This window comes from Apteryx mantelli, chromosome 14 (assembly GCF_036417845.1).
Source record: "Apteryx mantelli isolate bAptMan1 chromosome 14, bAptMan1.hap1, whole genome shotgun sequence".
In the NCBI taxonomy this organism is placed as follows: Eukaryota; Metazoa; Chordata; class Aves; order Apterygiformes; family Apterygidae; genus Apteryx; species Apteryx mantelli.
Genome location: NC_089991.1, coordinates 5,293,003 through 5,318,197, shown reverse-complemented (window position 1 = coordinate 5,318,197; position 25,195 = coordinate 5,293,003). Strand labels below are relative to the sequence as shown.

Genomic DNA, 25,195 nt, shown 5'->3' with positions numbered 1-25,195 from the left:
TATTATAAAACTGTTTGAAATCTAGAAATACAAACAAGATGTCTTTCAAAAGTGTGCTGAGGTATTACACTTTTTGCCTAAAAATTTAAGGGCACAGCATTGCCTTTTTATAGTTAATTTGTAAGGGAAACAGTGACACCTGAACAGACTTATTTAAAAAAGCAAAACATTTTGGGCTGATTTCCAACCAGCATTAGGACTCTCTATGTACAGAGCTTTAAACAGGCTGTAATTTGGGGGCTCATGTCCGTAAATAATGTCATTCGTGGTTCATTGGTTGAACTAATCTGATATAAAATGACTAAATTGAAAATCTGTAGGTTGAGCTCTTGACGATCTCTGGCAGAGCACTAAGCAGGCAATCACAGGCTTATTAATGAAAAAAGAGAATAATAAAAATTGAAATATTAAAGAAGTAGGAAGCAGTAGATTAAAAGTTAATTTTGATAACATAACTTGCATCAAATAAGAAAATGATTGATACAGAAGTCCCTTTTCATTGTATATTCATACCATATTGCAATTTTTTTCAAAAGAGTGCCAGTGGATGGAACTGCATGATTCTGAATGGGTTAAAACACTGAAGATTACCTATTCTAGCTTCTTATATTAGCTGTCGTTCATGCCTTCATGGCTAATCTAGTTTATAGGTTTGCCATTTCCACAGACCCAGCTGGAAAAGGTCCCAACAGCTCAGTTTTCTGCAACCTCTAACTCAGAAATGGGAGCCCAGATACTTGCTGATGAATTCCTAAGGGTGGTCCTGGTCATCATTTTTCCTGCTGACTTTTTGTGACTGAAATAACCAAGGACGTTGAACAAGATATGAAATTCGGCAGAATTCTGCAGAGAGCCACTTCCACCTTTACAGGGGCTGAAGTTCCCACGCAACAGGGCCATATGCACAAGGTGGGAAGCCAGGAACCGCACACCGCAAGAGGTGCAAAAGACAACTTTGGCCCAACTGCATTATTTTTGAAGGCCTGATTTGCAAATTTCATACTAAATATATTGTTTGCAATATGCACTGCGACTGGAATGTCTAATGCCATTTATCAAAAAGCAGATTTTAAGATGGTGCACATTTAATACTTTTCCCAATATAATGGGATGTTGGAAATAGAAGAAAGGCTTTAATAAAACTCCTTCCCTGTAAACATCAGTCCCAATCTTACAAAAACATACCTTTTATTAGCACTAAAAAGACTTTTCCACTGAACACATTCATATCCTGGGGCTTCTAAAGCAAAAACCCAGCAATAAATTTAGAATTCCCAGTAAACAGATTATTGTATAAATAGAGAATAATTTACAGAGCATCAGCAGTCATTTGTAAACATTAAATAATAATTTCTGACTGACTGGATTCTGACTCAACAGATTTAAGATGGGAATAAACCACAAAAATACAGACACTTGCTTCCAGCAATTTTATGGTTAAGATTTTTAGCATATAGAAAACACAGAGAGCTTGAGTCAGCAAATCAATCCTTAACCTACTGGGCTATGGTAAGCTGAGAAGGACTGCAGATTCCCGGTCCCATGGGGATTAACTTAGCCACAGAAGAAGTAGGGCCAGCAGCTCAAGGTGATAACACGTGCTCATCTACAAGGTCAATGGTCAAACGTGGTGCCACTCAGAGGGATGTGGAGAGCCTGTGCAACTGTTCTCGCTGGTCCCGATGTGCGAGTCTGACAATTGAGAAGTCCCACAGCTGGATATACTTACCTGTTTATATTTTAATAATTGCGATAATGATGATGTGTTAAGGTTGCTTGATGAAGCATGCAAAATTCAAGAATTACCAAAGCTGCTCCATATGCAAGCCTAACTCCTTAGAGGGCCAGGATACATGGGTAGTGAGTCCCCTCAAATGTTTTTCATTTGTTCCTGGGTTCTGTAAGCTCTTTTCTAATTTTTCTTAACTGGTTGGCAAATCTTCTCCTGACATTTGCCAAGCAGATGACTTTTATATCAATTATTGTTTTCATTTTTGATTCACTTTAGATTGCACAAGGAGCTTTGCAAACAACAAAAAAGCCAACGTCCCGTATGCTGTAAACAGCTCCCAGTTCAAGTCAGGAACAGACAAGTGGCATGGAGGAGGCGATTAACCTATAACTCAGCTTCCTTACAGGTATCTACAGATAGCTCAGATTCAACTTTCTAAAAAAAACTTAGCTGAAACCCTAAAATTTTCAGAAGTCTTCAAGGGAAACAGGAGCTGTTGGATGCTAACTTAACACTCTTGACAAAGTGATGAGAGTTCTACCAAGACAATTATGTATGACCAATTCTGCTGATAACATAAATGATGATGTAAATTATAGTTTATAACCATGTATAAATTACAGTAATCAGGTCTTTAGCCAACAAAAGAACCCAGTAAGATAGCAAAACTGTTGTAGAACAAATATTGATTTGCCGATATTTTATCTTTCATATATTTAAGTTTTCCTACTGGCTTGTGTTCCCTCTGTATATCTTGTGCAAATACACAGTCACGTATTCACTTTCAGCCATGCATTTTCCACCATTACACACTTAAGTTTCATGGGTTAGATCTCAGAGCTCTGAACATTGCATTTTATACATGATTCCTAAAGGTGTCTTAGAAAATGTTATTCAAGTACACTGTCCCATGAATAAGGCTACTTAGATGAGGCATTCTGCCATCTCTGACTTTATGCAAATTTCCATACAATGATGAAATCGAAGGGAAATCAGAGAATAAGAAAAAAAAAGCAGAGGAGAAAGCACTAACAGACTTTTGATATGTTCAGAGAGTTGTCTTTTCTCACCAAATCTCTTGAACAACGGGAGGATGTGGACTACAGTCTTCATTCTCCAGCTCAGTAACACTCAGCCTCTGTACACAGACTACCTGCAAAAAGGCTGCAATTATACTGAGAGATGCTACGTTGCACCACTCGACTCAGCTGAGGGACAGAAAAGACCTAGTCTTAATCTTGCAATATAAACAAAAGCTTTTCCTGCCGCAGTGGTAGAAATCTGGTAAAGTAAAACTGAAATTATTATAATTACACTTCCCATAATGCTCCGTGAGGCTTGGCTTATTTCAGCCCTCTCCCCCTTTTTATTATCATGTTAATAAAAATGTTTTCTGTGCAGGAAAGTAATTTTGGCTACTGGATGTAGGAAAGTCACCTTAAAAAGAACAATTTTTTCAGACCTTGCAAGAAGTGGTATCAAGAACAATATATACCAAACAAGAAACCTTGAAACAGCAAACTGCATGTGTATTTATACAATTCTGAACTATCCAGCGATACCTAGAACATCAAAACCAAAGCACAGAACATCAAAGCCCAAACTCTTCTCTAGAAAGCTCATCGGAAAGCCCGCCCGCGATACAGGCTGCACAACTGCAGGTTTGCTATTGGGGCTCATGGAAGGACCACTACAGGTTTAAAGCAGGGGTGGATGAACAGGCACTCAAAGAGGGGAGTAATTTAAGAAATAAAGATTAAAATCTTAACAAGCAATGACTCAGAGGGATGATAATACCTAAAGATGTAAAAAGAGTTAAAATATCAAAAAGAAAAAATGATAATTTTGGGTTTCATTTTGAGCAGCCAAGCTCAACAAGCTCTGCTACGAAGGAAAACTAGGACAGTCAGAGGAATGACTTTTTATGAGAAAAGAATAAGAGCATTTGCTTAGTCTAGCAAAACAAGAGAAGGTCATTATTTCTAAATAAATATTGAGGAACCGTTTAGGAAAGCTTCAGGAATTTTAACTGGCTTTGAATAAATTTAGGTTGGAAATTAGCAGGTTTCTAACCAGAAGAGTAGAGATGTTAAGGATTCTTCCAGTCGGAGGAGTGGGGCAATAAACCTTATTACCTTTAAGACGGAACTTGGTAGGTTAATGAACAAGTTTATATCATACTGTTGCTGGGGGATTGGACTTAATGATCCAGGAAGCCACTTTTGGTCCATTTTTATACACTGCTAAAAGGGTACAACTAGTAATAATAAGAGGAGGACTATACAAGGCAGCAATCAACCTATCCCATAATATTGTCTTTAAACGAACAAACTAAAATATTTATAAATGTTAATTACAGTGCCAAAGATAATGGGCTATTTTCTTATCCTATCCAATATAATAACTTTCTGGTGTTAGCAGAGTAATCCAGAGGTATTGATGTGGTTTTTAATGAGTGCTCTGATATTGGTCTAAGAGGAACTGTGCAGCAGGAGAACATCTCAATAACCATTGTATTTCCCTTTGTCCCTGCAGCAGGCTCACAGTAAAGCAAAGCACAGTAAGATCGGAGCTGCAGAATCAAAGACAACGACCTTAGCGGTAAGACGCTCACCTTAGCAGCCAGGTGCTTGGTGACTGTGAAGAAAATATAGTAAATCCCCTGTTGATAGCAGGAACAAGTTCATCTCCTGCTATTGCCAAAGCAGACAAAGCTGAGGACTACACATCCTAAAATCCACTATAAAAAAGCTGTGTGCTATCATATATTTCAACAATTTCCCATGTCCAATAGGAGACAGTCACCTTGCACTACTCTAATGAGCTCTAAGACTGATGAAGCGTGACTAGTGATGAGCTACCCGTTCTGGGGAGAGGCGTCTGCGCAGTGGCTAATTGTCCTGTGGATGCAGCACGTTTCACATCCAGGCTCTCGGGGACAACCCCCTGTCAGGTGCAGAGCAATTTCCCCAGCAAGTATCTGCGCTCTGCTTGAACATCCTTTAGCACGGCTGTATTTTCCTGTGGGTGTTAGAAAATGTGCCAAAATTCCTGGTGCAAAACACGGGCAATGCTTTGGCCTTTCAGCACTTTTGGCTTTTAGAGCCAGGTGCTACAAAGACAGGCCTTCTGAAGGAAAACACAAATCTTATCAAATGCATAATAAAGTTTCACTGAATAAAAAAAAAGGGTGATGATATAACTGGTTTATCCTCACAAACTAGTCATTTTTGAGATATAAATAGCTATGGGATGTGTTCAGCAATGGATCTTTCTATTCCTGGGGATTGCTTCTTCTCTCTGTGTTAAGCGCTATGCCTTGGCCAAGAGACATGCCTTGGCTATAAGCACAGTGCTTTTGAATTCAGCTTTAAAGATGATTCCCAGTACTTAAAGTCAAGGAAAATGGAGTTCTCTAGATGTAGCCATTCTCTCCACACGTTGACTAATATTTGGGGTTCTTACTTTTTACCTCTGACTTTTGAGATGCACTGAAGTCAACAGAGTATCTGGAGCTTGGGAAAAGCCAGAAGGTACATGAAATCTTGTTTATTGAGGGAAGAGACTATAATCAGCTCCCTCCAGAAAATAATAACCTGGAGTTTTGTACAGAAACTCCTGGCAGCAGATAAGTCACTCTCATGGTTCAGACCAGAACTATCTCACACCCGCTAGACAGAGGAAAGCTTATCTCTCCACCGATTCTCCCTATGGTCTCTTCAGTTCACAGCAATTTACCTTAGGCAGAGCTGAACCTGAGGAATGGACCACTTGGGGAATGAGACCTACAGTTTACACATCATTTGGTTCAGTAGAGTAATACCTGCTTTTAAAATCAGTGAGAGCTGCTCCAATATTTAAGCATCCCTGGACTTAATCCTGGACTGTTAAAGATGGAAACTGTTTTGGAGAAAAAGCTATTGGCTTTTGGGAGTTCATGCTTACATCATAATTTTCATAATCAAAATTAAAAAAATGGATGTAGTAGGGAAGAATGTATAGCAGCAGACTTGCAGGCTGGTCTTTCTTTAGGTTCAGTGGCTCCCCTTGAGCGCTTGTAGATTGACGACACACCATACCACGTGCTCTCTGTCTTATTAAAAGGCTTAAGTTGCCTTTTAAGTGGCCATGCAAGAAAAACAAACATTTCTGATTTCCATTTATTTGTCTGCTGCAGACTCCAAAGCTTCCACACTGCAGTGGAGGCATGTCTTTGCTGTCAGGTAGTCTGGAGCTGAAATACTTTGAAAAGCTTTCAAGTTGCCTCTGAAGACTTGCACGCCACACCACTTGCACATCACACTAGGTGATGTCCTTTGCTCTGACCTCAAAGGTGCCTCTTGCTGATCTGCCTGGACTCATTTGCTGGACAAACAGCATGAGCTACCGTTACACCCGTTTACCATGAGTGATTAGATATTAGAAAGAATACTAGTCTTAACAGAGCAATGGAGTATAGTTTATAAATTACAAAAATACCATGTACTCCATTCTGCTCATGTCTAGAACTTCCATTCTTAGAGGATTAAAACAATTCTCCAAGATCCGGTAAGAGGGACCCTTGTGTATAATAAGCCAAAGTTTTGGCATTTCCCCCCAGTACAATATATTTGTTTTAAAAAATCCTAATGCACTCTGTTGAGTTTTCTTGAGTGTGTATTTAATCAAATATTTCAACACACTTTCTTCTGAAGCAAAAATTTATGCCAGCAGATAAGGGAAATAAATCCTCGCCATTAAGGGTGGATAAAATGTTTTGCATGAAACCATTTATTTTAGGGAAAGAATGCAGATGTAGTGACTCCACAACAGTTCTCAGGGGAAAACAAATGTTGTTGTATTGTTACTTGGAAAAAAATCCAACAAATTTGGAATGGAAAGTTTTATTTTTTCTAAAACAATGGTCAAAGGCTTTTATTTTCACTCTGAATTTTCTTCCCCTAAGTCTGAAAATGTTAATCAACAAAAGAATCCATTTGGTGCTCATAAACAATGCTGCAGCAAGAACTAACTCACAACCGTGACTTCATCCCAGAACCTATACACAACTCTGTGGATATGAAAAATAACTTTGGACATTTATGTTTTCTATGTCGAGTGCAGACATTAACAATTTAACCTTCATAATGACTGTAGAGAGGTTTTATCCTGAATTATTGTGCAGAGTCCTGGATCTCATAATTAAAGCTATGGAATGGTCACCGGGGAGTCCCATTATCCTAGGAAGGACTCGGTGTCCTGGGATGCGTTTTTTGGCATACCGCCCACCAAAGATGGATGAATGAGCTGTGGCCATCTGCAGCTCCAGTTGACACCAACTGCATTTTTCCTCAGCTAAGATTAAATAATAATTGAAAGATCATTCTTACAGCAGATTTTCCAAATTTTCTGCATAATTTTGCCTATATTTCTCACATCTGCAGGTTACAAAAAAGCTCTAGGACTTCCATAAAATGAGGGCAAATTCTCCCTGACAGGGAGTCACCTCCTTTATGTGCAGTTTTTAGCATAAACAGGAAGAAAAACGTGATTTTGCAGAGAGGTTAGAAACAGTCCCACATTGCTTTGGAAACATTCTGGAGTAAACACAGTGCTGGCTAGTTAGATAGTTTCCACAGAGAAAAAGAAAGTCAAAAAATGAATAAATTAGAGAATGGTCTTGCCCTCTAAGGTCGGGGTTCTCCGATGGTGCTGCTTGTGGTAGCCCTTTCGAGAAAAGGGCAGTGAAACACATGCAACTAACACTGATAAAAGCACCAACGGGAAGCGGCGCAACGTTATTTTTTAATGTTCCCTTTGGGATACGCTATTTTTTCTGAACTGTACTTAAAACACAAATGAACAACAACTATTTTCTGAATGGGAACGAAGACCAAAAAAAGAGAAAAGAAGCAAGCTACCAAGCCAGCGAGGCTAACTGGGGAACAAACTGCTGGTGTCACCAGCTCCACAGCTTATGATCATCTCCCGGGTTCGATTCAGTTATGAGACATCAAAATACAGATTGTTCACGCATTCAGGCGTTGACAAACATTATCACGTAAATCATTCCGAATTAAACACCAAAAGCTTGGGAACAAACACTCCCTCGCACTGGGCGGCTGCTAAAACAGGGAAGTCCGGGGCTCGGCACGGGAAGATATTACCCCCGAAGGAGAGCTGGGAGCGGCGCCAGCTTCCCATTAGCATTTAGCACACCTGCACAAAAGCAAGAGAAAACAGGCACGCAAGGGGCAGAGAGGAGATCAGAACAACGGGTGAGGGTTTACGGGCCCTGTATTTAATGCATTTTAAAAGGTAACTGTTGACCTAATACAGAGACATTGAAGAATAGCACTGCTTAAAATCCCTGCCTATGTGTGTAACCCTTCCAATAAATCCCTAAAAAGCACATTTGCAGTGGGAAGAGATTTTTCTGGAATACGCCCAAGCAGTTCTTCAAAGCAGGTGGGTCACTGACATTCATGCAATTATTTATTTCTCTCATTCCTGAATTCCCTTTTGGATACAGCTTAAGCCACCCAATTAGCATGTACAACAGCAGTTGTACAAAAATGCTTAGTTTCATATATCTGCTGGGGAGGTTTTACTGGGTTTGCTTTCCACAGGGTCCAAACTACCCAGAAATGGAGTATCAGCTCCAGATGTTCTACGGAAAGAGAGGGAGATTTGTCCACTTATTGCAGATAAGTAGAGTTGTCAACACTGCCTCCTTGGTCAGACCAACCCTTTGATGCGCAATTTAGAAGAGCAGATGTTTTATCTGGGAACTGGTCCAGTTCTTAAAAATAAAAAATAAAAAAAATAGAGAAACTCAGTAGTGGCTTCTGTCGGCACCAGTAGCCCCAGAAGCACTGAGAAATACTGAGTAAAGAGTCAGATTCCTCAATCACAGCAGAGAAGCAGATGTTGCATGGGATCACCTTCGTGATGACGTACACTGAGGTGATGAATTAGCTGGTGATCACCAGTTAAATGGACTGGACAAAGCAGTAAATCCCAGACATGTTAATACAGCCATTACTTTTTCATCAATCTTCTTTTCTCGTTCTGTTCTTTTCAAAAAAACTCCAGGAGTGACATCGTTCCCTTCCTTGAGCTGCACTAGCAATACCAGCAGAGACAAATGGCACCAAGTTTTACAGGATTGCGAAGGTGTGAGAAATCTTTGTGAGATATTAACCACTGTGTCTCATGCAAAGATGAACTAATAAAGGCTCTTCCTCATAGATCATGTCCAAATTTAAGCATATTTTAATCCATACAAAAGATTTCGTAAGGCTCTATTATTAGTCCAGGGTCTATTAAACATATAAGAGATCTCCTTTGAATTTATCTTTTACCTACTCTTCAGTCGCTGCTCAGTCTTGCCCTTTCTCTTAATGCCCTGCCAAATTTGTACTGTAAACGCTTTAGAGGATGCGCTGGCAAAATGCCACGATCTGTGGCACTGGTGGTTTCAAAGTTAGCTACATTATGCCTGTAATAAACACATTTTCCTTGTGCTGCAACTATTCAGCAGGCCAGATAATCAGGGGGTGCAAATCGGCGTAGCTCTGTCTGGAAGCCTCAGCAATAACATAAGACGTTGCCCTCCCGATTACTTTCTGCTGAGCCTACATGCTTTGCAAAGCCACTACAGCAAGCTGATAATGATGCATGAAATGGAAAATCCTTCTGAGCACACCCAAAAGCACAGAGGATGCACAAAACAAGCACTATGGTGCTGTGTTATTTGATGCTTCTTCCTCCACATGTGCATGCACTAATGTATTCAGGCTTTCACTGGTTTTAAAGAGGTGCAACTCCACTTCTTGTAATGCATTTACTCCTGATCCACGCAGCCTTAAATGAGACTGGAGTCACACATACGACAGTATTTAGGTCAGGCACAGAAAAGATAACACCACCTTTTCAGACTAAAGATGAAATTCTTTAGCAGTGTCACTTCACTGATTCAAATGAGCAGAGGATTTGGGCTGGTTACTCTCCTCACTGACGTGTCTACCCTCTGAGGCAATTAGGTAGCTGCATATTTTGAGAATAAAAACACTTTGGGGACATATGTGCCACCATCCCACATCAACAGTAATTCTTGAAGCACTGCAAAACTTGCTGGAAAACGTTTGGAGAATTTTCAAAGTAAGGTTTCAGTGTTTTTCTATTCATCCCCACAGCCACAGTGCTACTCAAAGGTTATCCGAAACAGCTGCAGGCAGTGGAGGAATCACAGAGAGATCACACGAAACATAGCTCGGTTTCTGGGAAAAAAAGCAATATCCTGCTCCTCCTCTCTGTCATTACTCTGTACCATTTTGACCGCTTCTGGGACATCAAATACTGGAAATAGCTCAGAAAGCATTTGGTTCAACATTTATGTCTATATATCATAAGGACTATTATATAATGCAAATGCTTTAAATCCATCCTAACTGGAAAATGGAGCTACGTAATGCCAAAAATGTCATTATATTGTAAGTACTGCACATAGCCATACTCCTAAAATCCTTGCAGGGTTCATTCCATGCTGAAAACTGAAGATTGAACATACCGTCTCACCCACATTACAGCCTTAACTTTGGATTATAAATCAAAGACAATCAGGTTTTTACTGGGTTAGCTTCCTCAGCCAGGTCTCAGGGAGGTAAGACGAGACCTAGTACTGGCACAAGGGAATCCGATCATCCTTGATTTAGTCTGGCTTAAACTGTTGCGGAACTCCAGCCTCAGCTGGCAATAGCATTTAGGGACCAGAGTTGTTGCAACAAATTTTTTTGCCTCCCTACTAAATAGGGAAAGAAGGTGGAGATCAGTCCCCAAATTTATTATGCAAATGTAGTGAAAGCAACACAATACATTTTTCTTAAATTACAGCCACGCTGATCAGTAAACTCTTAGTTTTCTACAAATGCCTTTGAGTAAACTTCAACAGAAAGATGTAACATATAACGCTTTAAGTACGATTAAATGTTGTGCTAAAGTGTTTAAAATGAATGTTTAGCATTCAACCATTCAACAGTCCCTGACTGCAGCATATTTCAACCTATGCTGTGTGAGGAATAAGGTTTCAAGCTGAGAGCGCTCAGGAGGCTTTTTTTTGTTTACTCATAGTTTCTCTCAGAGACGTTCTCTGGTCTAACTCGAACACGTTAGCCAAAGTTCTTAACATTCTAGTTATTTAATTTCTTCCTAATTCAGTCACTCTGCAATCAAATCTGGAGCTTTCTGTAACTGCGTGACTCCCTAGGGAGATATTCTACCAAGTTCCACCAACATTTTTCTCTTCTCTATCAAATTTAAGCAGAGGCTTGACATTTATAAAAACATCTGTTTTGATCTCTTTTTAATTGCTTCAAATTAAGTTATTGGAACTGTGGATGTATCCAACACAATGTTTTCATATATCAGGTTTTCAGACTTTTAAATATGCCCAGTTTCTGCTCTCTGAGAGGAGAAAACCTCTCCCAGGGTTGGGAGGGTCTTCTGCTTTCCAAACTGGAGGGTGCGTCGTGTTCCGGTTCATTTTTCCAGAAGGGCCTGTTATAAATAATTAGACTTCTGTTTGGTTTCCAAAAAAATGCAAATTAAACTTTAAAAGAATGCCTTAAAATTACTTTTTTAATGTTCACCTTGGAGTTTTCTCATTCTGGTTGTTCTGATCTTACTGGAGTCCATGAAAAAGCCTCAAACAACCCAAATTTCCCTTACCTGTGTACCAGCTGCTTGCGGCTTATACAAATCGCCGTTTCATAGTCATGAGTGACGCACACCTTATGTGGGCTGCACTTCACCTTCAGGCATGGATCTTTGGATGGATCAAGGGCTATAAAAAACAAACACACACAAAAAAAGAAAGTTAGAAATGTATATGAAGTTCTCATATGAAGTTCTCAGCTGCTTAATCCAGACAACTGTATGGGAATAACAACTGGTTGGAATGACTACTTGGACACCTGACAGGATGAATACCCATCCACTGTGCAGCGTGTGAGCTGTTCTCATGGACCGAGGTGATTAAGTGGAAAGATGGACGCAGGGCTTAAAGCCTCCGATTACTGAGCAGTGCTCGGAGTCTAACTTGTCATTCAAATGAATATTAGACATGATACTGTACGAGGAAGTTCTGGTATAATAATCTATTTTATATTGCTTATCTCATACAAAAGTTACGGTGGAATAAAATACACTCGTAAGTAACAGAATAAGTAGTATTTTAGAAGCCATTTAATAATGGACACACTACATGGTGCTACTAAATTTCATTGCACAGATACACTATATTGGGTATATTATTTGTAGAAATTATTTTTAATTTTTATGGATAAACTTCCCTTGCACTTAAAATGCTTGAGTAGGAGGGCAGTAATAACAATAAAATAATCCTGGGCTTTTATACAACAACTTTCATCTCTAACAGCGTCGTTGGAAGTGGGACTAGAGAGCACAGTGAGGTGCTATCTCAGAGCAAATACACACAAGCTGTTGTCTCTGCTGATGCTCCGCAGGGAATGTTTTTTCCAGAAAGTCACTCCATACGCCCCTTCTTCTCCTCTCCACACTCTCCCATGCTCCACCTCTCGGTGGTGGCACCCCGCTTCGGTTTGACACTCGGGTTCCCCCATGAGCCATCACTGCTGTTTCGCCTTTTTCTCCCGTGGCCTAAGGCAGCCTAACAGGGCTTGGACCAGACTGCCCCCAAATGACCCTTTGGTACTTTTTGGTACAGGGTGAATAATGCAGAGGACAATCTTTATCTCAGCACTTCTTAAGTTGCTGGAGAACAGGATGGTGAAAAGGGTGGTGATTTGGGCAGCAAAGGGAGCTTCTCTCCATCCAAGATGTGAGTGATCTGAGGGACTGCAGCTAGTCAGGGGTCCGGAAAATGTGCAGAAGTGAGGTGCAGTCCTGCAGGGGAAAGCGCAGGGTACTAAGGCTTACTCTCAGGTACCCTCTTTTCACCTGCCACCTGAACATCTCCATTTACCAATCAAACGTCGTCACCTCTGGTTAAAATCTGCCACTATTTAACAGCATACTGCAAGGCAGCACCGTAGGGGACTTGAAGGAATGAATAATGTTGTACCCTAATGAAAACACAAAGGGATTTTAAGGACTGTAAATAGAAAGTAATTACCAAAGTTGGCGTTTGGCCAGGACACAAGGATTAATGCCCCCTGCTTATCTGGAAAAGGTATTTGGAGACCAAAAGGCAGAGATACACTGCCAATATTCTAATGAGAGGCTCCTACAAAAATCCCCATTTAGCTTGTGATGAACCTTTTTTCCCAGGTGCAATGAGCACACTCAGAAAAAGGCAGAGAGGGTCTGAGGAACCCCTTCATTTGTTTCTGTCTACACAAAAATCTCTCCTAATGCTAACTGAAGAAAGTAGCAGGAGGCGTATTATACTGGGTTTTGCTAGAACAAGACATACCTTCCCCCTGCCGAATAAATGAAGATACCAAGCAGGTATCAGAAGACCTAAGGTCGTAAAAGTCTGCGGGCAGGTTTGTGTGACTGAGGGAAGAACATGCAATATATATGTGGAGCCAGGAGCTGCTCCTTCATGGAGAGGCAAGAAAATATCGATCCATTAGGCACCAGAGCAGGACTGCTCCATGGCCCGCGAGATACTCAAGAGGAGCAGCCAGCGTTCGAGTCCTGCTGCGTGCAAGCTTGGCTGCTCCTGCCGAGTTTCTACAGGCTTCTTCTTTAAATGAGGGGCGATTTGATAATCTTTGAAATAAAAAAGAGGAGCGATACAGCGCGGTGCTGCATACCACTCCAATTAGAGCACTGAGCCCACCAGGGAAAACCTCTTACAAATACTCTTCTGCAATCAAGTCCCATTCCAAAGGCTATCTATCTAAATTTATTCTCCTACAAAAGGATGCTTCTAAAGATCAGGAATAAGACATATCAGTCAGGATAAATTACTTATATTCAAAAGATGGTTATGTGAATACTTCAGAAGAAGGGAAGTCACAAATTCATTTTTGTTTAAGAAGTGATTTTTAAATAAGTTTTTTCGGACATTAATTTTACCATGGATTTGACTTTTTGTTCCTCTTGAATGTGTCCTACAATCTCCTGTTTTACCTCTCCCCTTCCTTCTCACATTTATTGGGCCACTCTTGGAACTGGGTCACTCTTAGTTTCATTTTTGGGACTGTGCAAAGACCCTATAGCCAATTATGATAACTGAATTTTCCATCCTTACTGGATGATCAGAGATATGTTTAAAGGATATTATTTAATGAACAAGGAATTTCAGCTTGCTATGCACCAAATTTCTTTATATAACAAATGTACTCCCAGCAAGCAGAGGATTCTTCTGCTTTCCTGCAGTGCTGCAGCTGTTCTGTGTTGGTTTAAATAGTCATAGCTAGAAGCTCGTACCACATTAAAACCCACTACAGAGTTGCAATGGGCAATTCAGCATCACTAGTGCATATGTATTTAGTGGAAAGCCTTTGGTGCAAGACATTGGAAGTCTTATAAAGAAAAGTAATAAAAGCTTTTACTTTTAAAGCCATTAAACTGATAGAAAAGGTGAAGCAAGCAAGGAAGGGGAAGAGACCATATGTTTCCTGCACTGGAAACAGCAAGGCATCAACTTCCAACGAGCTGCCATTAGGAAAACAAACAGACAGTGTTTGAAGGCTCAGGATCTGTCCAAATGAAAGAATCAAGGGCTGAAAACAGCAGCTCCAGGTCTTTTTTTGTATTTCCACCGGGCAGTAGTGGTGGCCCTTGGTACAGCCAACAGAACCGAGATGGCTCTGGTGGCTCTTGGGCAGCTTCCTGCCCTCCTGGGCAGAGGCGCTCTTTGGGAGCCTTCTGCTGTTGCTTCTTGTATCTTTGTAAGTCAGACTAACCCGCACAGGAGAAGTAGCAATGACACTGGTCCTTGCTCACCAGATGCCCTAGCAGACACATTCCTTGTGCTTTACATTCAGCGAATACCGCAGGTGAGGCATACCGCCTTAATCCTCTTATTTCAGCTCTCACTGGAGACCCAGTTAAAGACTGAGGCAGATATTTGACCAGGATTGAAATGGCAGGCCACAGTTGCCTTACCTATCTGTCTGACTAGATATTCTTAAACTGCAAAGCAGAGTGACAGACCCTCCTTCTGCAAAGTCTTTAATCAGTGAGCTTCACTTGGAGAGCGTAGGGTCACCAGATGATAGGTTCAGTGTGTTGATTAATTCAAGGGTCATATTCACATGAGAAAATTTAATGATCAGAACTTTTGCTGGCTTCCAGCTGGTGCTGCTCTTTTACTGGAGCACACGCATGTCTTTCTGCTCTTGCTGGTGACACATCCTTGATGCAAAACGCTGCATCAACAGAAACTGTTGTGCAAACTGGCGAGGAGCCCAGGGCTAAAGCTGCCAGCAGCACTGTGCTGCCGGAGAGCGTCCTCCCTGGCGTTGTGCTGGGAGCTGTGTGTCAGCCAGAGCTTCTGTTAGTGGAGGAGGTGGGTTTAGTCCCATGCCGGAAAGCCAAGCTTTGCCAGCTAAATCAAATTTGTGCCTGGACATTTGCACAGCAGTGGCGACTAAGGGCAATGTCTGCCAACAAAACTTTGCCAAGATCATCTTTGAACCTCCTCCAAGCAAGGACCATGGTGTAAGAACTGCGATAGGCTAGGTGGGGTTACGTTCATCTTCCCCTTGAAAGCCAATACTAGTTTGGCACGAATAAGAGAAGCATGACTTAGGCCAATATAGACTATGTGACACCACCCATGCACAATTTCAATGCTTAGTGTCTTTTCATACTAATTTTACCCTCTAACTAAAGAATTATATCCATTATATCCATTTATTGAACTCCTTAGGACTTCTAAGACAATAAGAACGCATGTAGTTCTGAAGTATATATGTCCTGGATTAGCATCACACAATCTATTATTGATAAAAGAAACACAACTCTGAAATATTTTGCAACAAGAAGACCATCAATTGCATATTGAAAAGACAAGTACTGTTGAATAGTTATCAGTTTGAAGCACAGGAATGGGAAAAGATACGGTCAGAAATTTCCTTTTTAATCAGGCCTCACAACTGCTTTCTACCTCAGTGTCTTGTTTCTAAAATCTGCAAAGAATAATAATACTGACAATAATAATAAAAAAGCTTTTCCTCACCTGTGTGTTGGGAGAATTAATTCATTAATAGTGGAAAAGCCCATGGAGATTCTTAGATGGAGTGCATTATATAAGCGTAACGTATTATTCATTTCAAACAGCCCTTTCATATAATTCAACAGAGTAGAAAGAGGTTTATTATATTTAAGCAAAAACATGGTCTTTGTGAGAAGACAGCAAAAAGAAAAAAACCTTGCAATCTGGATTATTATTTCTTTAGAATTTTATCACTTATGCAGAATGTGTGATCCAGACAAACACAAAAGGTCAAAAAAGGGATTTATTTGTCTGCAGAGTTCCTTGACATGTTAAAGAAGTTTGGAAGGTTGTTCTACTGCTACGCAGTACAAGCCCTAAGGAGAGAACTCATAATAAGAAACAGTTTCTGAAATATGCTAATCAAAGATCATGCTTTGTTAATCAGATTTCTACATGACTAGGAGCAGATGCTCATCATCTACAGAAGAAAAGACCCTTGGGAATAAGATGAAACGTAACAACCATATTTGTCATCACAGTTCTTTGTGTCCTAAAGCAACGAGTATAAAGTCTTTGAAAATGAAGAGCCAAAGTACAAATAAATAAATGAAAGGAGGAAAAGGAGTGAGGAGGGGGGAAAAAAGAAGATTTTTATTATTAAGATGTTATTTTATCAGCTCTAAAGGGAAACTACAGCCATCCCTTTTCTACCTTAAGGAGTTCTGCATAGTTACTCAGGTCTGACTGCACAATACCATCACAAAGATCTTAAACTGGCTGTATTTTATAGGAAAATATGCAAACATTTTTCCAGTTTTTCTTTAGACTGGGACTGAAGGTGAAGTGAGTTGATATGGTTAACTGATCCAACAGTGGCTAAGGTTTGGTCAAAATTTTTAGATGGGACAGGAGTTTGATCACAATTGGAATTAAAGGCTGAACGTGAACACCAATCTCCGGATGGAAACCCCGCTCAGCCACCCTGCCTATCTTTTTTGTGAGTCCAGGCTCCACAGCTCCCCGTCCTGAGCTTTCCCGTGTTGTTCAAATCCCTGCACAGTTGGTCTCTGGGGCAATGCATCCATCTCAGGAGATAGCTGGCTGAAATACAGTGAAATACAGTACTGCATGTCTCTCGGTATCAACATTTTCAGAAGTTTTTCATCCTGTGTAAATTTAGAACTTCTACATTTTTGCCTTGGCTCAAAAGTTCTGCTCTTCCTCACTTCTAACACCGAGATGTTTCCGTCACTGACATTCATTTTCTGGCCATCTGTCCTGGCAGTCTGAACTCTGCAGTCTCTTCCTGGCAGAGCACAGATGAAGAAATCCTTAGACAGGCTACAGTTTCTGTTTCATGGGCTACCACATTTTTGTAGGAAAATTGTCCTCTCCTGGTCTGCTAGCTCTACAGGTCAGCTGACTGCAGTGCAAAAGGGAAAGGCTTCCATCCAAACGTGGTGTCCCAAAACCAGGCCCTTTTATGCAAGATGTGGGTGCAGCATCTGAATTCCTGTCATTAAGGGACAAGACTCGCATTCCTTCTTGCAGTCAAGCTTTTATGATTCACAGCAGTCTAAGATCCCTATTAAATCTACAAATCCTCTGTGGTTCCCTCTTAGAGTTATCAGAATAATTGGGAAATAATAAACACTAGGGATTGCATCAGACCATTAACAACCTCCTAATGGTATGCTAGCATCTTTTTTCAATACTAAAAGGATTACGAACAGAGATTGCATCCCAAATCCCTTCCCGTGCCAGTGCCACAAAGCGGACCGGAGAACATTTGCTTATGAACTGTACACGGTTTCTCTCCTCTGCCTGCTACCCATCACCAGAGGCTGTGAGATAGCAATATAAATCATTGCTGGACAAAAACCTAACAACAGTGTTTGAGATACTTTTCTATTACATTTAATGTTTTTATATATTACCACTATAAGGGAAGACTTATGACTTGGAGGAAACTCCCGAGCTCAGACAAAGCAGTACAGGGAGATGCTGCTGTGTAAGACTACGCCGTAGCTGTGGGTCATGTGCTAATCACAACAGAGCAAATTTATTTTTCACACATTTGATTTTAAAAGGGTGGTAACAAATAAATACTCTCAGTGTCTCGCAGCAATGGATGTGCAATCCTGCAGAAACTGCACAACTTGTTCACAGCAAGATTTATGAGCTTGATTTTGTTTTTATGACCATTCGTGTGGGGGAAAAGAGTAATTTCAAACTCATAGCTGTTTAGCGGAGCTGAAACAAACTACACAATCAAAAAGAAAATGGCATTATGTAAATATTGTTTTTTTGTTTTCAGAATTGCCTGACAATAAGTACTATGATCACTCAATGACAAAAACATTTCGGCATAATGAAATGTCAAGAGCAGTTGCTTTTACGCAATCCCCTTGAAACTGCTCTGACTATAAGAGGAAAGAAGAACATCTGCTGAGAAAGGTATGATGAACTGGAAAACGGGACCTGCTGTCTACAACACAGAGATCCTAGTGCATTTTTTAAGACAAAAGAGATAGACCTTAAAACAAAGTCTCTCGACTAAATGATGCATTAAATTATAGGCGTGCATTTCAATACTTATTTGATTCCAGCCATAGTCCCCAGCCAGCCCCAGAAGCTCCGGGCTGTGCCAGCCGGCAGGGTGGGTTGGGGAGGGACGAACCCGCGAATGAGGCTGCTCCGGGCCTTCTTCAGGCCAGAAACTTCCACTGAACTTTGAAATAGGTGGGAAATTTGCGCTTTTTTTCCTTAGTGTGAACAGGCCGTGGGTATTGCCCTAGAGAGCACTCAGGTGAAGGGTGCTCTGCCGCCCTGCGCAAACGCCACGGCTTTCGGTGCCCCCGCCGGGCTCAGGCTGGCCGTGGGGCCAAAGACCAGAGCGAGGGGTCACCCCAGCACCCCGCTGCGAGCAAGGCACCCAGGCAAGCCTGCGACGGACATCCAGACTCTCCCAGCCATTCAGAAGGTTTTTTTCCTTACGCCCTTTCCCTATTTTTTTCTTATTTTACAGTTTAGCGAGTGGCCACATTGACTGGCGAAGAATACGTTGTTTATTGGAGCTGAGTGCAGCATCTCTTCTCACAGCTGGTATTGTTAATAATTCTGCTTTTAAAAAATGCCCTTTAATAATAGATTAGACCCTCCCCCCAACCCCGTATCAATTGCAAGTAATTACCAATGGTTTTTATTCTGCTTCTGCAAATCTTGGCATAAATCATTCTGCTTCATTAGAGAGAAAATTGGCGCTAGCCCTCCCCCAAGTCTAGGGGAGAACATGTCTTCGATTAACGGGCTCAGATATTTAAGTCTCTCTCACATGCTCTCTCTCCACATAATTACTCAGAGCAATCTGCATACAGAAATCAATTCAGCTGAAAATTAATTACCACAGGCCTGAATGCTTCAAACATGTATGTGAATTATTTTCAGTAAATGGAATTTCTCAGGGCAGTTAAACAGTAACATCTCAGACTGTCAGTGTTTATTCCATCACTGCACAGTATTTTTGTATAGTTTTGTTTTAGAGTACCCTGACATCTGAGTGGTTGAAGATCCCGGTATAGTGGAAAGACACATCTATTTTCATTTTTGCAGGCACTTTCAAAAATCCTTTCTCATAACTGACATACAATTTCTTTTGACATTGCTGAGGGCCATCCAGGGCAAAAGATACTTTAAAGGACTCTACCGATTTGCTTTCTGAAGCAAAGATAAGACCCCGAGTGATAGGAATTTGCTTGACAAACATACAGAAAACTGATGCAGCAAAAAGAAGTGAAGCAAAAAAAAAAAACACTTAGGACTGTAAGTTAGGAAATGGGCTTCCAGTGGTGGGTGTGATGGTGAGCCACAGCCACCGACAGAGGTATCTGGTTAGCAAGGAGCACAGAGACACGTACGAGACCAAAGCTGAGTCCTAAAAGAGAGGGTCCTGCTTTGACTTCTGACAGTGAACAGCTGTGATTTATATCTCCACATACTGCAGATGTAGCTGAAATACTTCCCTACGCTGGGGCAAGTTTTTAATTTTTCATACACTTGGCTGCGTTTAGCAACTACATTTAACTTTTTAACACGTTCTTTTGCACCTGAAGTAACAAACATCCCCAGGAAGGAAAAATCTGCCAAAGGCAGCTAGGGGTTGCTCTGCTTTCCAGCTAGCACCAGGTGCGCCTCTCGCAAACAGCTCTCGCCTGCGAGGCAAAGCGTCGCCCAGCACGCGAGTACAGAGCGCATGCATCGGTGCGGTAAAGCGCAATGCGGCACCAGTGCCATCGTGTCCCCCTAAACTCGAAGCACTTGCACTGCACGATACTTCGTGCTTGGATGTGGCAATACCTGAGGCTGCGTTTCTGCATATTCTGGTAGGATCAAGGCAAGCCGGAGCTACCATCGGTCAGATGGTCCCTTCAATTATTAATTCTGGAAGTAGCGAGGGTACAAAAATCCCCATTCTCAGGGACTGCCAGGGTTTTGGCGCATGTTTAATGACAGCGGCTTTACGGTTCTGGTCTTGGAGTCCCCAATCCCCCGGGGTGATCCAGCTTCAAGCTTCCTGGGGTGTAGGCAGCGAGATGCAAAAGACCGCTCTGATCTTGAGTTGGTAGAACGCGAGAAAACGTCGATTCCTCCACGTCCGCCTTGCAGGAAGGGAGGCATCTGCGTTGTTTGGATTAATGGAGCCGCAGGATAGGAGCAGAGCTAAAAAGATGCCTGTTTCTTTTGGTCAGCCTCAGCTTCGTGCTTGCTTTGCAAAGGTGCCCTGTGAAGAGGCAATCAAGGATCTCTAACCCCAGGCATCGGCTCCTCGGTCCGAATGATCTCCACCCCGCCAGCTCCTCGCCGCTCTGCCAAAACTGCCACTGCTCTTTCCGTGGGAGAGCTGTTAATGACTGCACCCCTCCCAGCTGCCTCCAAGCCTGCCTGTACCCGTGCTGGACTTCAACATGCTCCCTCATACTTTCAAGCTCAATTGTCTACGTCTGGTGCACCACAGATAGGCTAGCAAATGAGTGTGAGAAAGAGAGAAAGCATTTGGATAGCTGCACCGCTAGAACTGGCCAGCTGATAACACCTTGTGAAAACGGTTAAAAGGCAGATTTTATTGTGGCTGCTTTACCCATTGCTGGGATTGAGCTCGGGGCCGGGGACACCAGGTGATTGCCTTAAACCTGCAGACCCTGGACCACAGCTGAACTTCAGTTCTCTTTCTCCAAAAAGCAGTAGGGTATTATTTCTCACTGCTGTTGGGGAGGTATTGAAAATACAAACTGTGAAGACTTAAAAAAATGAAAGGCATACAAAAGCCTCTGAATCGTTATTAAAAAAAAGAGTATTGAAGATGATGACCTTGAGATTTGTGAATGCTTGTAGTTGAAAATCCTATGGTAACTTTGAAATGCCAGCTGTAATTCTTCCCATGAACTGACCTAGACTATTTCTGCTTTCAGTTACACTGGGGTAAATTACCGTTTATTCAGTGAGATTTCACTAGATATTAATTAATTTACTCCAAGCCCAACTGAAAATAAAACAGGTTATACCTCCTCCAGAAGATAATATTTTAAATTATCCATGCAGAATTAAAGACACACCCTTCCTATTGCAGATAAATATAAACAAGTATTTTATTTGCTTGGGGAAAGAAGTTGCACTGTATGTCACGAAACATTTCTGTAACACCTCTGAAGCAGCTGTAAATTAAGCCTTAACTGAAGCAATAATATAACCATGGGGAAGAAAAATTAAAAAGATTTAATTCAGATAGCTAGTTTCTGAGATACTGAACCCTCTTCCAACTTTGATTAAAAACAGTAATGAATTGTAAGACTGTGAACTATGCGAGCAGAAAAAACAAAATGTAATTGAAACAAATATCTCTGGGTACAGAACTCCTCTGCATTCTTCACAGAGAGAAACCTCTCACCAGTCATATTCTGTCATTCTTCAGTAGGCATTTTATGTCATTAAATCTCACTTGAAAACAGGAATAGCATATGTCTTACTCGTTGCATTGTTAGAGGTAAGGCAGAAGCAAAAGTGCATCGCTGTTAATACCGCTTCCATCAGCAAATGGTAAAAAGTAAGGTCCAAACTACCTTGTTTATGAATCAGTATTTCAGCAGAGTGGCACGCGACGGGAGCCCTGGGTACGAACGCCCCCAAGCCGAGGCGGTTGCTCCGTCTGCCGACAGCCCGAGCGGCAGCACTGCTGCGGGAACAGCGATTCCCAGCCAGGCACCCCGGCACACCTCCGCACGCTCACGTTTAAGAGTTAAACGAGACACGACGTTGAGCCACGGAAATGAGAAAAGCTCTGCTTGCTCCATTGAGCTCCTTTGGTTTTCTCTTAAGATCAGTAAAACAGAATTTGGCCCCAAACGTTATCAGCTATTTAGCATAAAGTATAGGAGATCATTTTATGATTAATTAAAAGGTATAGTATGGATAACATTCTTTGAAACAATACGCCATGGAAGACCTACCAATTTTACTCTTGCTTTTAGCATCTCAGCTCGTGCGCAGTGGCTATCCTGGTCAACACGGCAAGAGGGAAAGGACAGCTTACGCCGGGTTTTTGATGCTGTCACTGCCTTTTTTGCCATTTGGTATAAATGAGTTAGTCACTCTGTGCCTCCTCCTCTTCTTCAGTGTTTAAAATGGGGCTAAAAATGTTTACCCACGTTTACGAATCACCCTGGGACTCCAGGAAGGCATCGCAGGGCACCCGCAAAGGGCCCCTGTGAGTGACTCGTAATGGGCTGATTTCAAAACAGCTAAAATCTGCAGAACTAAGAGCCGTTTCGTGTTCATTTATGACAGAGTCTCATTGTCTCCATGGAAACATGGGCGAGCACTTTATTTTCTACATCAACAGCGGAAGATTTGTTTCCATATTACATTAGTTTTAGTGTGCACTGAGCAAAACAAACATAAAAATAAGAGACTTCTCAAAGACTGATTTCATTATTTATGGAAAGAGAGCGGTTCCAGTCCTCCTCAGCAATCCCTAGTGCAAGACCTAGCAAGATGGGCAGCATTCTGCACAACACCTCTGGGTCAGGGATGAACACAGGAAAAACACAGGCTATGAAGTTTACGGGTAAGGAATTTATTGTGAGAAGAAACCACTAGAATTATAAAGTTATAGCAATTTTAACCACGGGACATGACAGCAAAAGAAAAGCATGAGTGCTGCTGCTACTACATGCAGTTGTACGTAATTTAGAAATCTGTACAACACAAAATACATCAAAAGTGTGAATGAGCTGGGGGTTCGCTAGTGTAATAGATTGTTGCCTAATGTAATTTTCGTTGCTTTTGAAAGGAATTACCTAAGCAGGAAAAGATGAAGCTCCTCTATGGATAATCAATTAGTCATATAATTGATATCCCAGAAGAGGTTAGCCTGGGAAATAAATGAAAGGACAAACACCTATCCTGGATGGTTTTAAAATAGAGTAAATATAAATATAGCAAAGAAAATTCCTTCTTTAGGATGAATTTTGCAGAAACAAGTGCTGCGGGAATCAGTGACTACCTGGTAACATTCCTCACTCCACCTTCCAAGAGAGAATCTCTAATGTGAAACAAATAAAGATGAAAATGGATAAACTACAAAACGAGTTTGTAAAAATTAACTTTGGAATTGTGCCAAAGGCAGAAACTTAGGGACCAGGAGTTTCTGAATAGTAGGAGAGGGGTGACTTTAGTGTGCAGAGTGAAGGGGTAAAATAAGCAGATAACCTCAGAAGAAAGTTGAGAAGCATACTGTCAAACGGACTAGAAGACAGACAGCGGTCACAAGTAGCACTGCAGACTACAAATGTCTAGTGGTAGGACAGGAATGAAAAGTAGGAAGCTACAGGACTTGTACAGCCCTGCAGAACAACACAAAAAGGGCGAAAACAGCGTTGTGCTCTTTTTGCAGGTCTTCCCCGCTAGAGCTATGCTTTAGTTGCTACACAAGTGGGGAAACTGATGGCCAACTTCTAACCCACAACCTGCAGTTCCCCTCTTGGTTTTGCGACCTCGACATTCATTTTCAACATCCAAAGATCCCCTCTACAGAGCTAATGCTAAACCTACATGCTTTGCGGCTGTCTTTTTATAGTTCCCTGGCAAACTGCATCCCAGGCTAAAATTCTAGTCTCATTAATGCAGCCCAGGGCATCTCTATGTCTCTTGATAAGCAATTGATATATATATATATATATTTTTTAACATGCACAAACATTTAGAAGGCTTTAGACTCAAAACATTCACAGTTTAACATGTTTGTTTCTTAAGAATAGATACATTGATGAAGATATAAAGGAGAAATGTTATTTCTCTTGCTAAAAATACATAGCTAAAACAATTTTGAAGAAAGATTCTTTAGGAAAAGAATTAAAGTTTGAATAGTTGCCTATGGACACTTCAGTAACTGTCTGGAATAACTTAAACATTATTCTGTCCTTTTCCTGCAGAGAAAGTGCCCAGGATGCCTCAGGCAATACAACAGCAAATCCTGTAACTTTGCACTCAGCATGGTAGCTAAAACACTCTTCTACAACAGCAGAACAACTGTTCATAGCAGAATTGCTTGATTTCTGGTATGCCTCGGCAAGAAACGCCATCAAAAAGAGCAAGCTTTCTGAGTAGCAAAGGAACGCTGAATTATTGAGGGTTTCTGATGTACATGTTCCTTTTTATTAGAACAAGGATAAAACATAGAGTTCTAATAAAAAGGAACCATGTATATCAGGAACCCTGAATAACTCAAACATAAAGTAAATAACAATGGAAGTGGAAACTGGGTTTTACTTCCTCTCAGTGAGTGGATATTAGGCTTCCAGAGTCAACTGGTCTGATCTATCCCAGACATATCTCATCTGGAGGCATTGCCCCAAATTTGAGAGAAGAACAAGGTGAAGAGCCAGTAACAGTGTTTGGGGAGGGGAGACGGCAAAGCGTGAGGACACTAGGAGGAACTACCGTTATAATTCGGAATGAATGAACTGGTTCAGTTCTGATCTGAAAAGATGCAAATGTTGCAGGTAACTGTTATCCCCTTCTAGACTTCACTGTTCCCAGTGAATATGAAAAGCCCGAGAGGATAAGCAGTGGAGCTCAGATTGGAACGAAAACCAAATAATGCCAGATGCCTTCCAAATTCAAGCAAGATCCTTGCAGAAAAATGACAGTCAGAAGATAGCAAAAAAATAACCGTGACCTTCACATTCCGGAAAAAAACAGATCCTTTCATATAAATATGCTGTGATGTTACAGGAACAGAAATTGTATGTCAGCACAACTTATACATCCTACAG

The 25,195-nt window shown here is 41.2% G+C and overlaps 1 protein-coding gene across 1 annotated transcript in view; it reads right to left on the bottom strand.

Moving 5' to 3' along the window:
• SPOCK1 (SPARC (osteonectin), cwcv and kazal like domains proteoglycan 1) overlaps positions 1-25,195 on the bottom strand; it is a 320,719-nt gene that overhangs the window by 119,114 nt on the left and 176,410 nt on the right. The window contains exon 4 of the mRNA XM_067304911.1: positions 11,441-11,555. Coding sequence (XP_067161012.1) covers positions 11,441-11,555 — 115 coding nt within the window. The remainder of the gene's footprint in view (positions 1-11,440; positions 11,556-25,195) is intronic.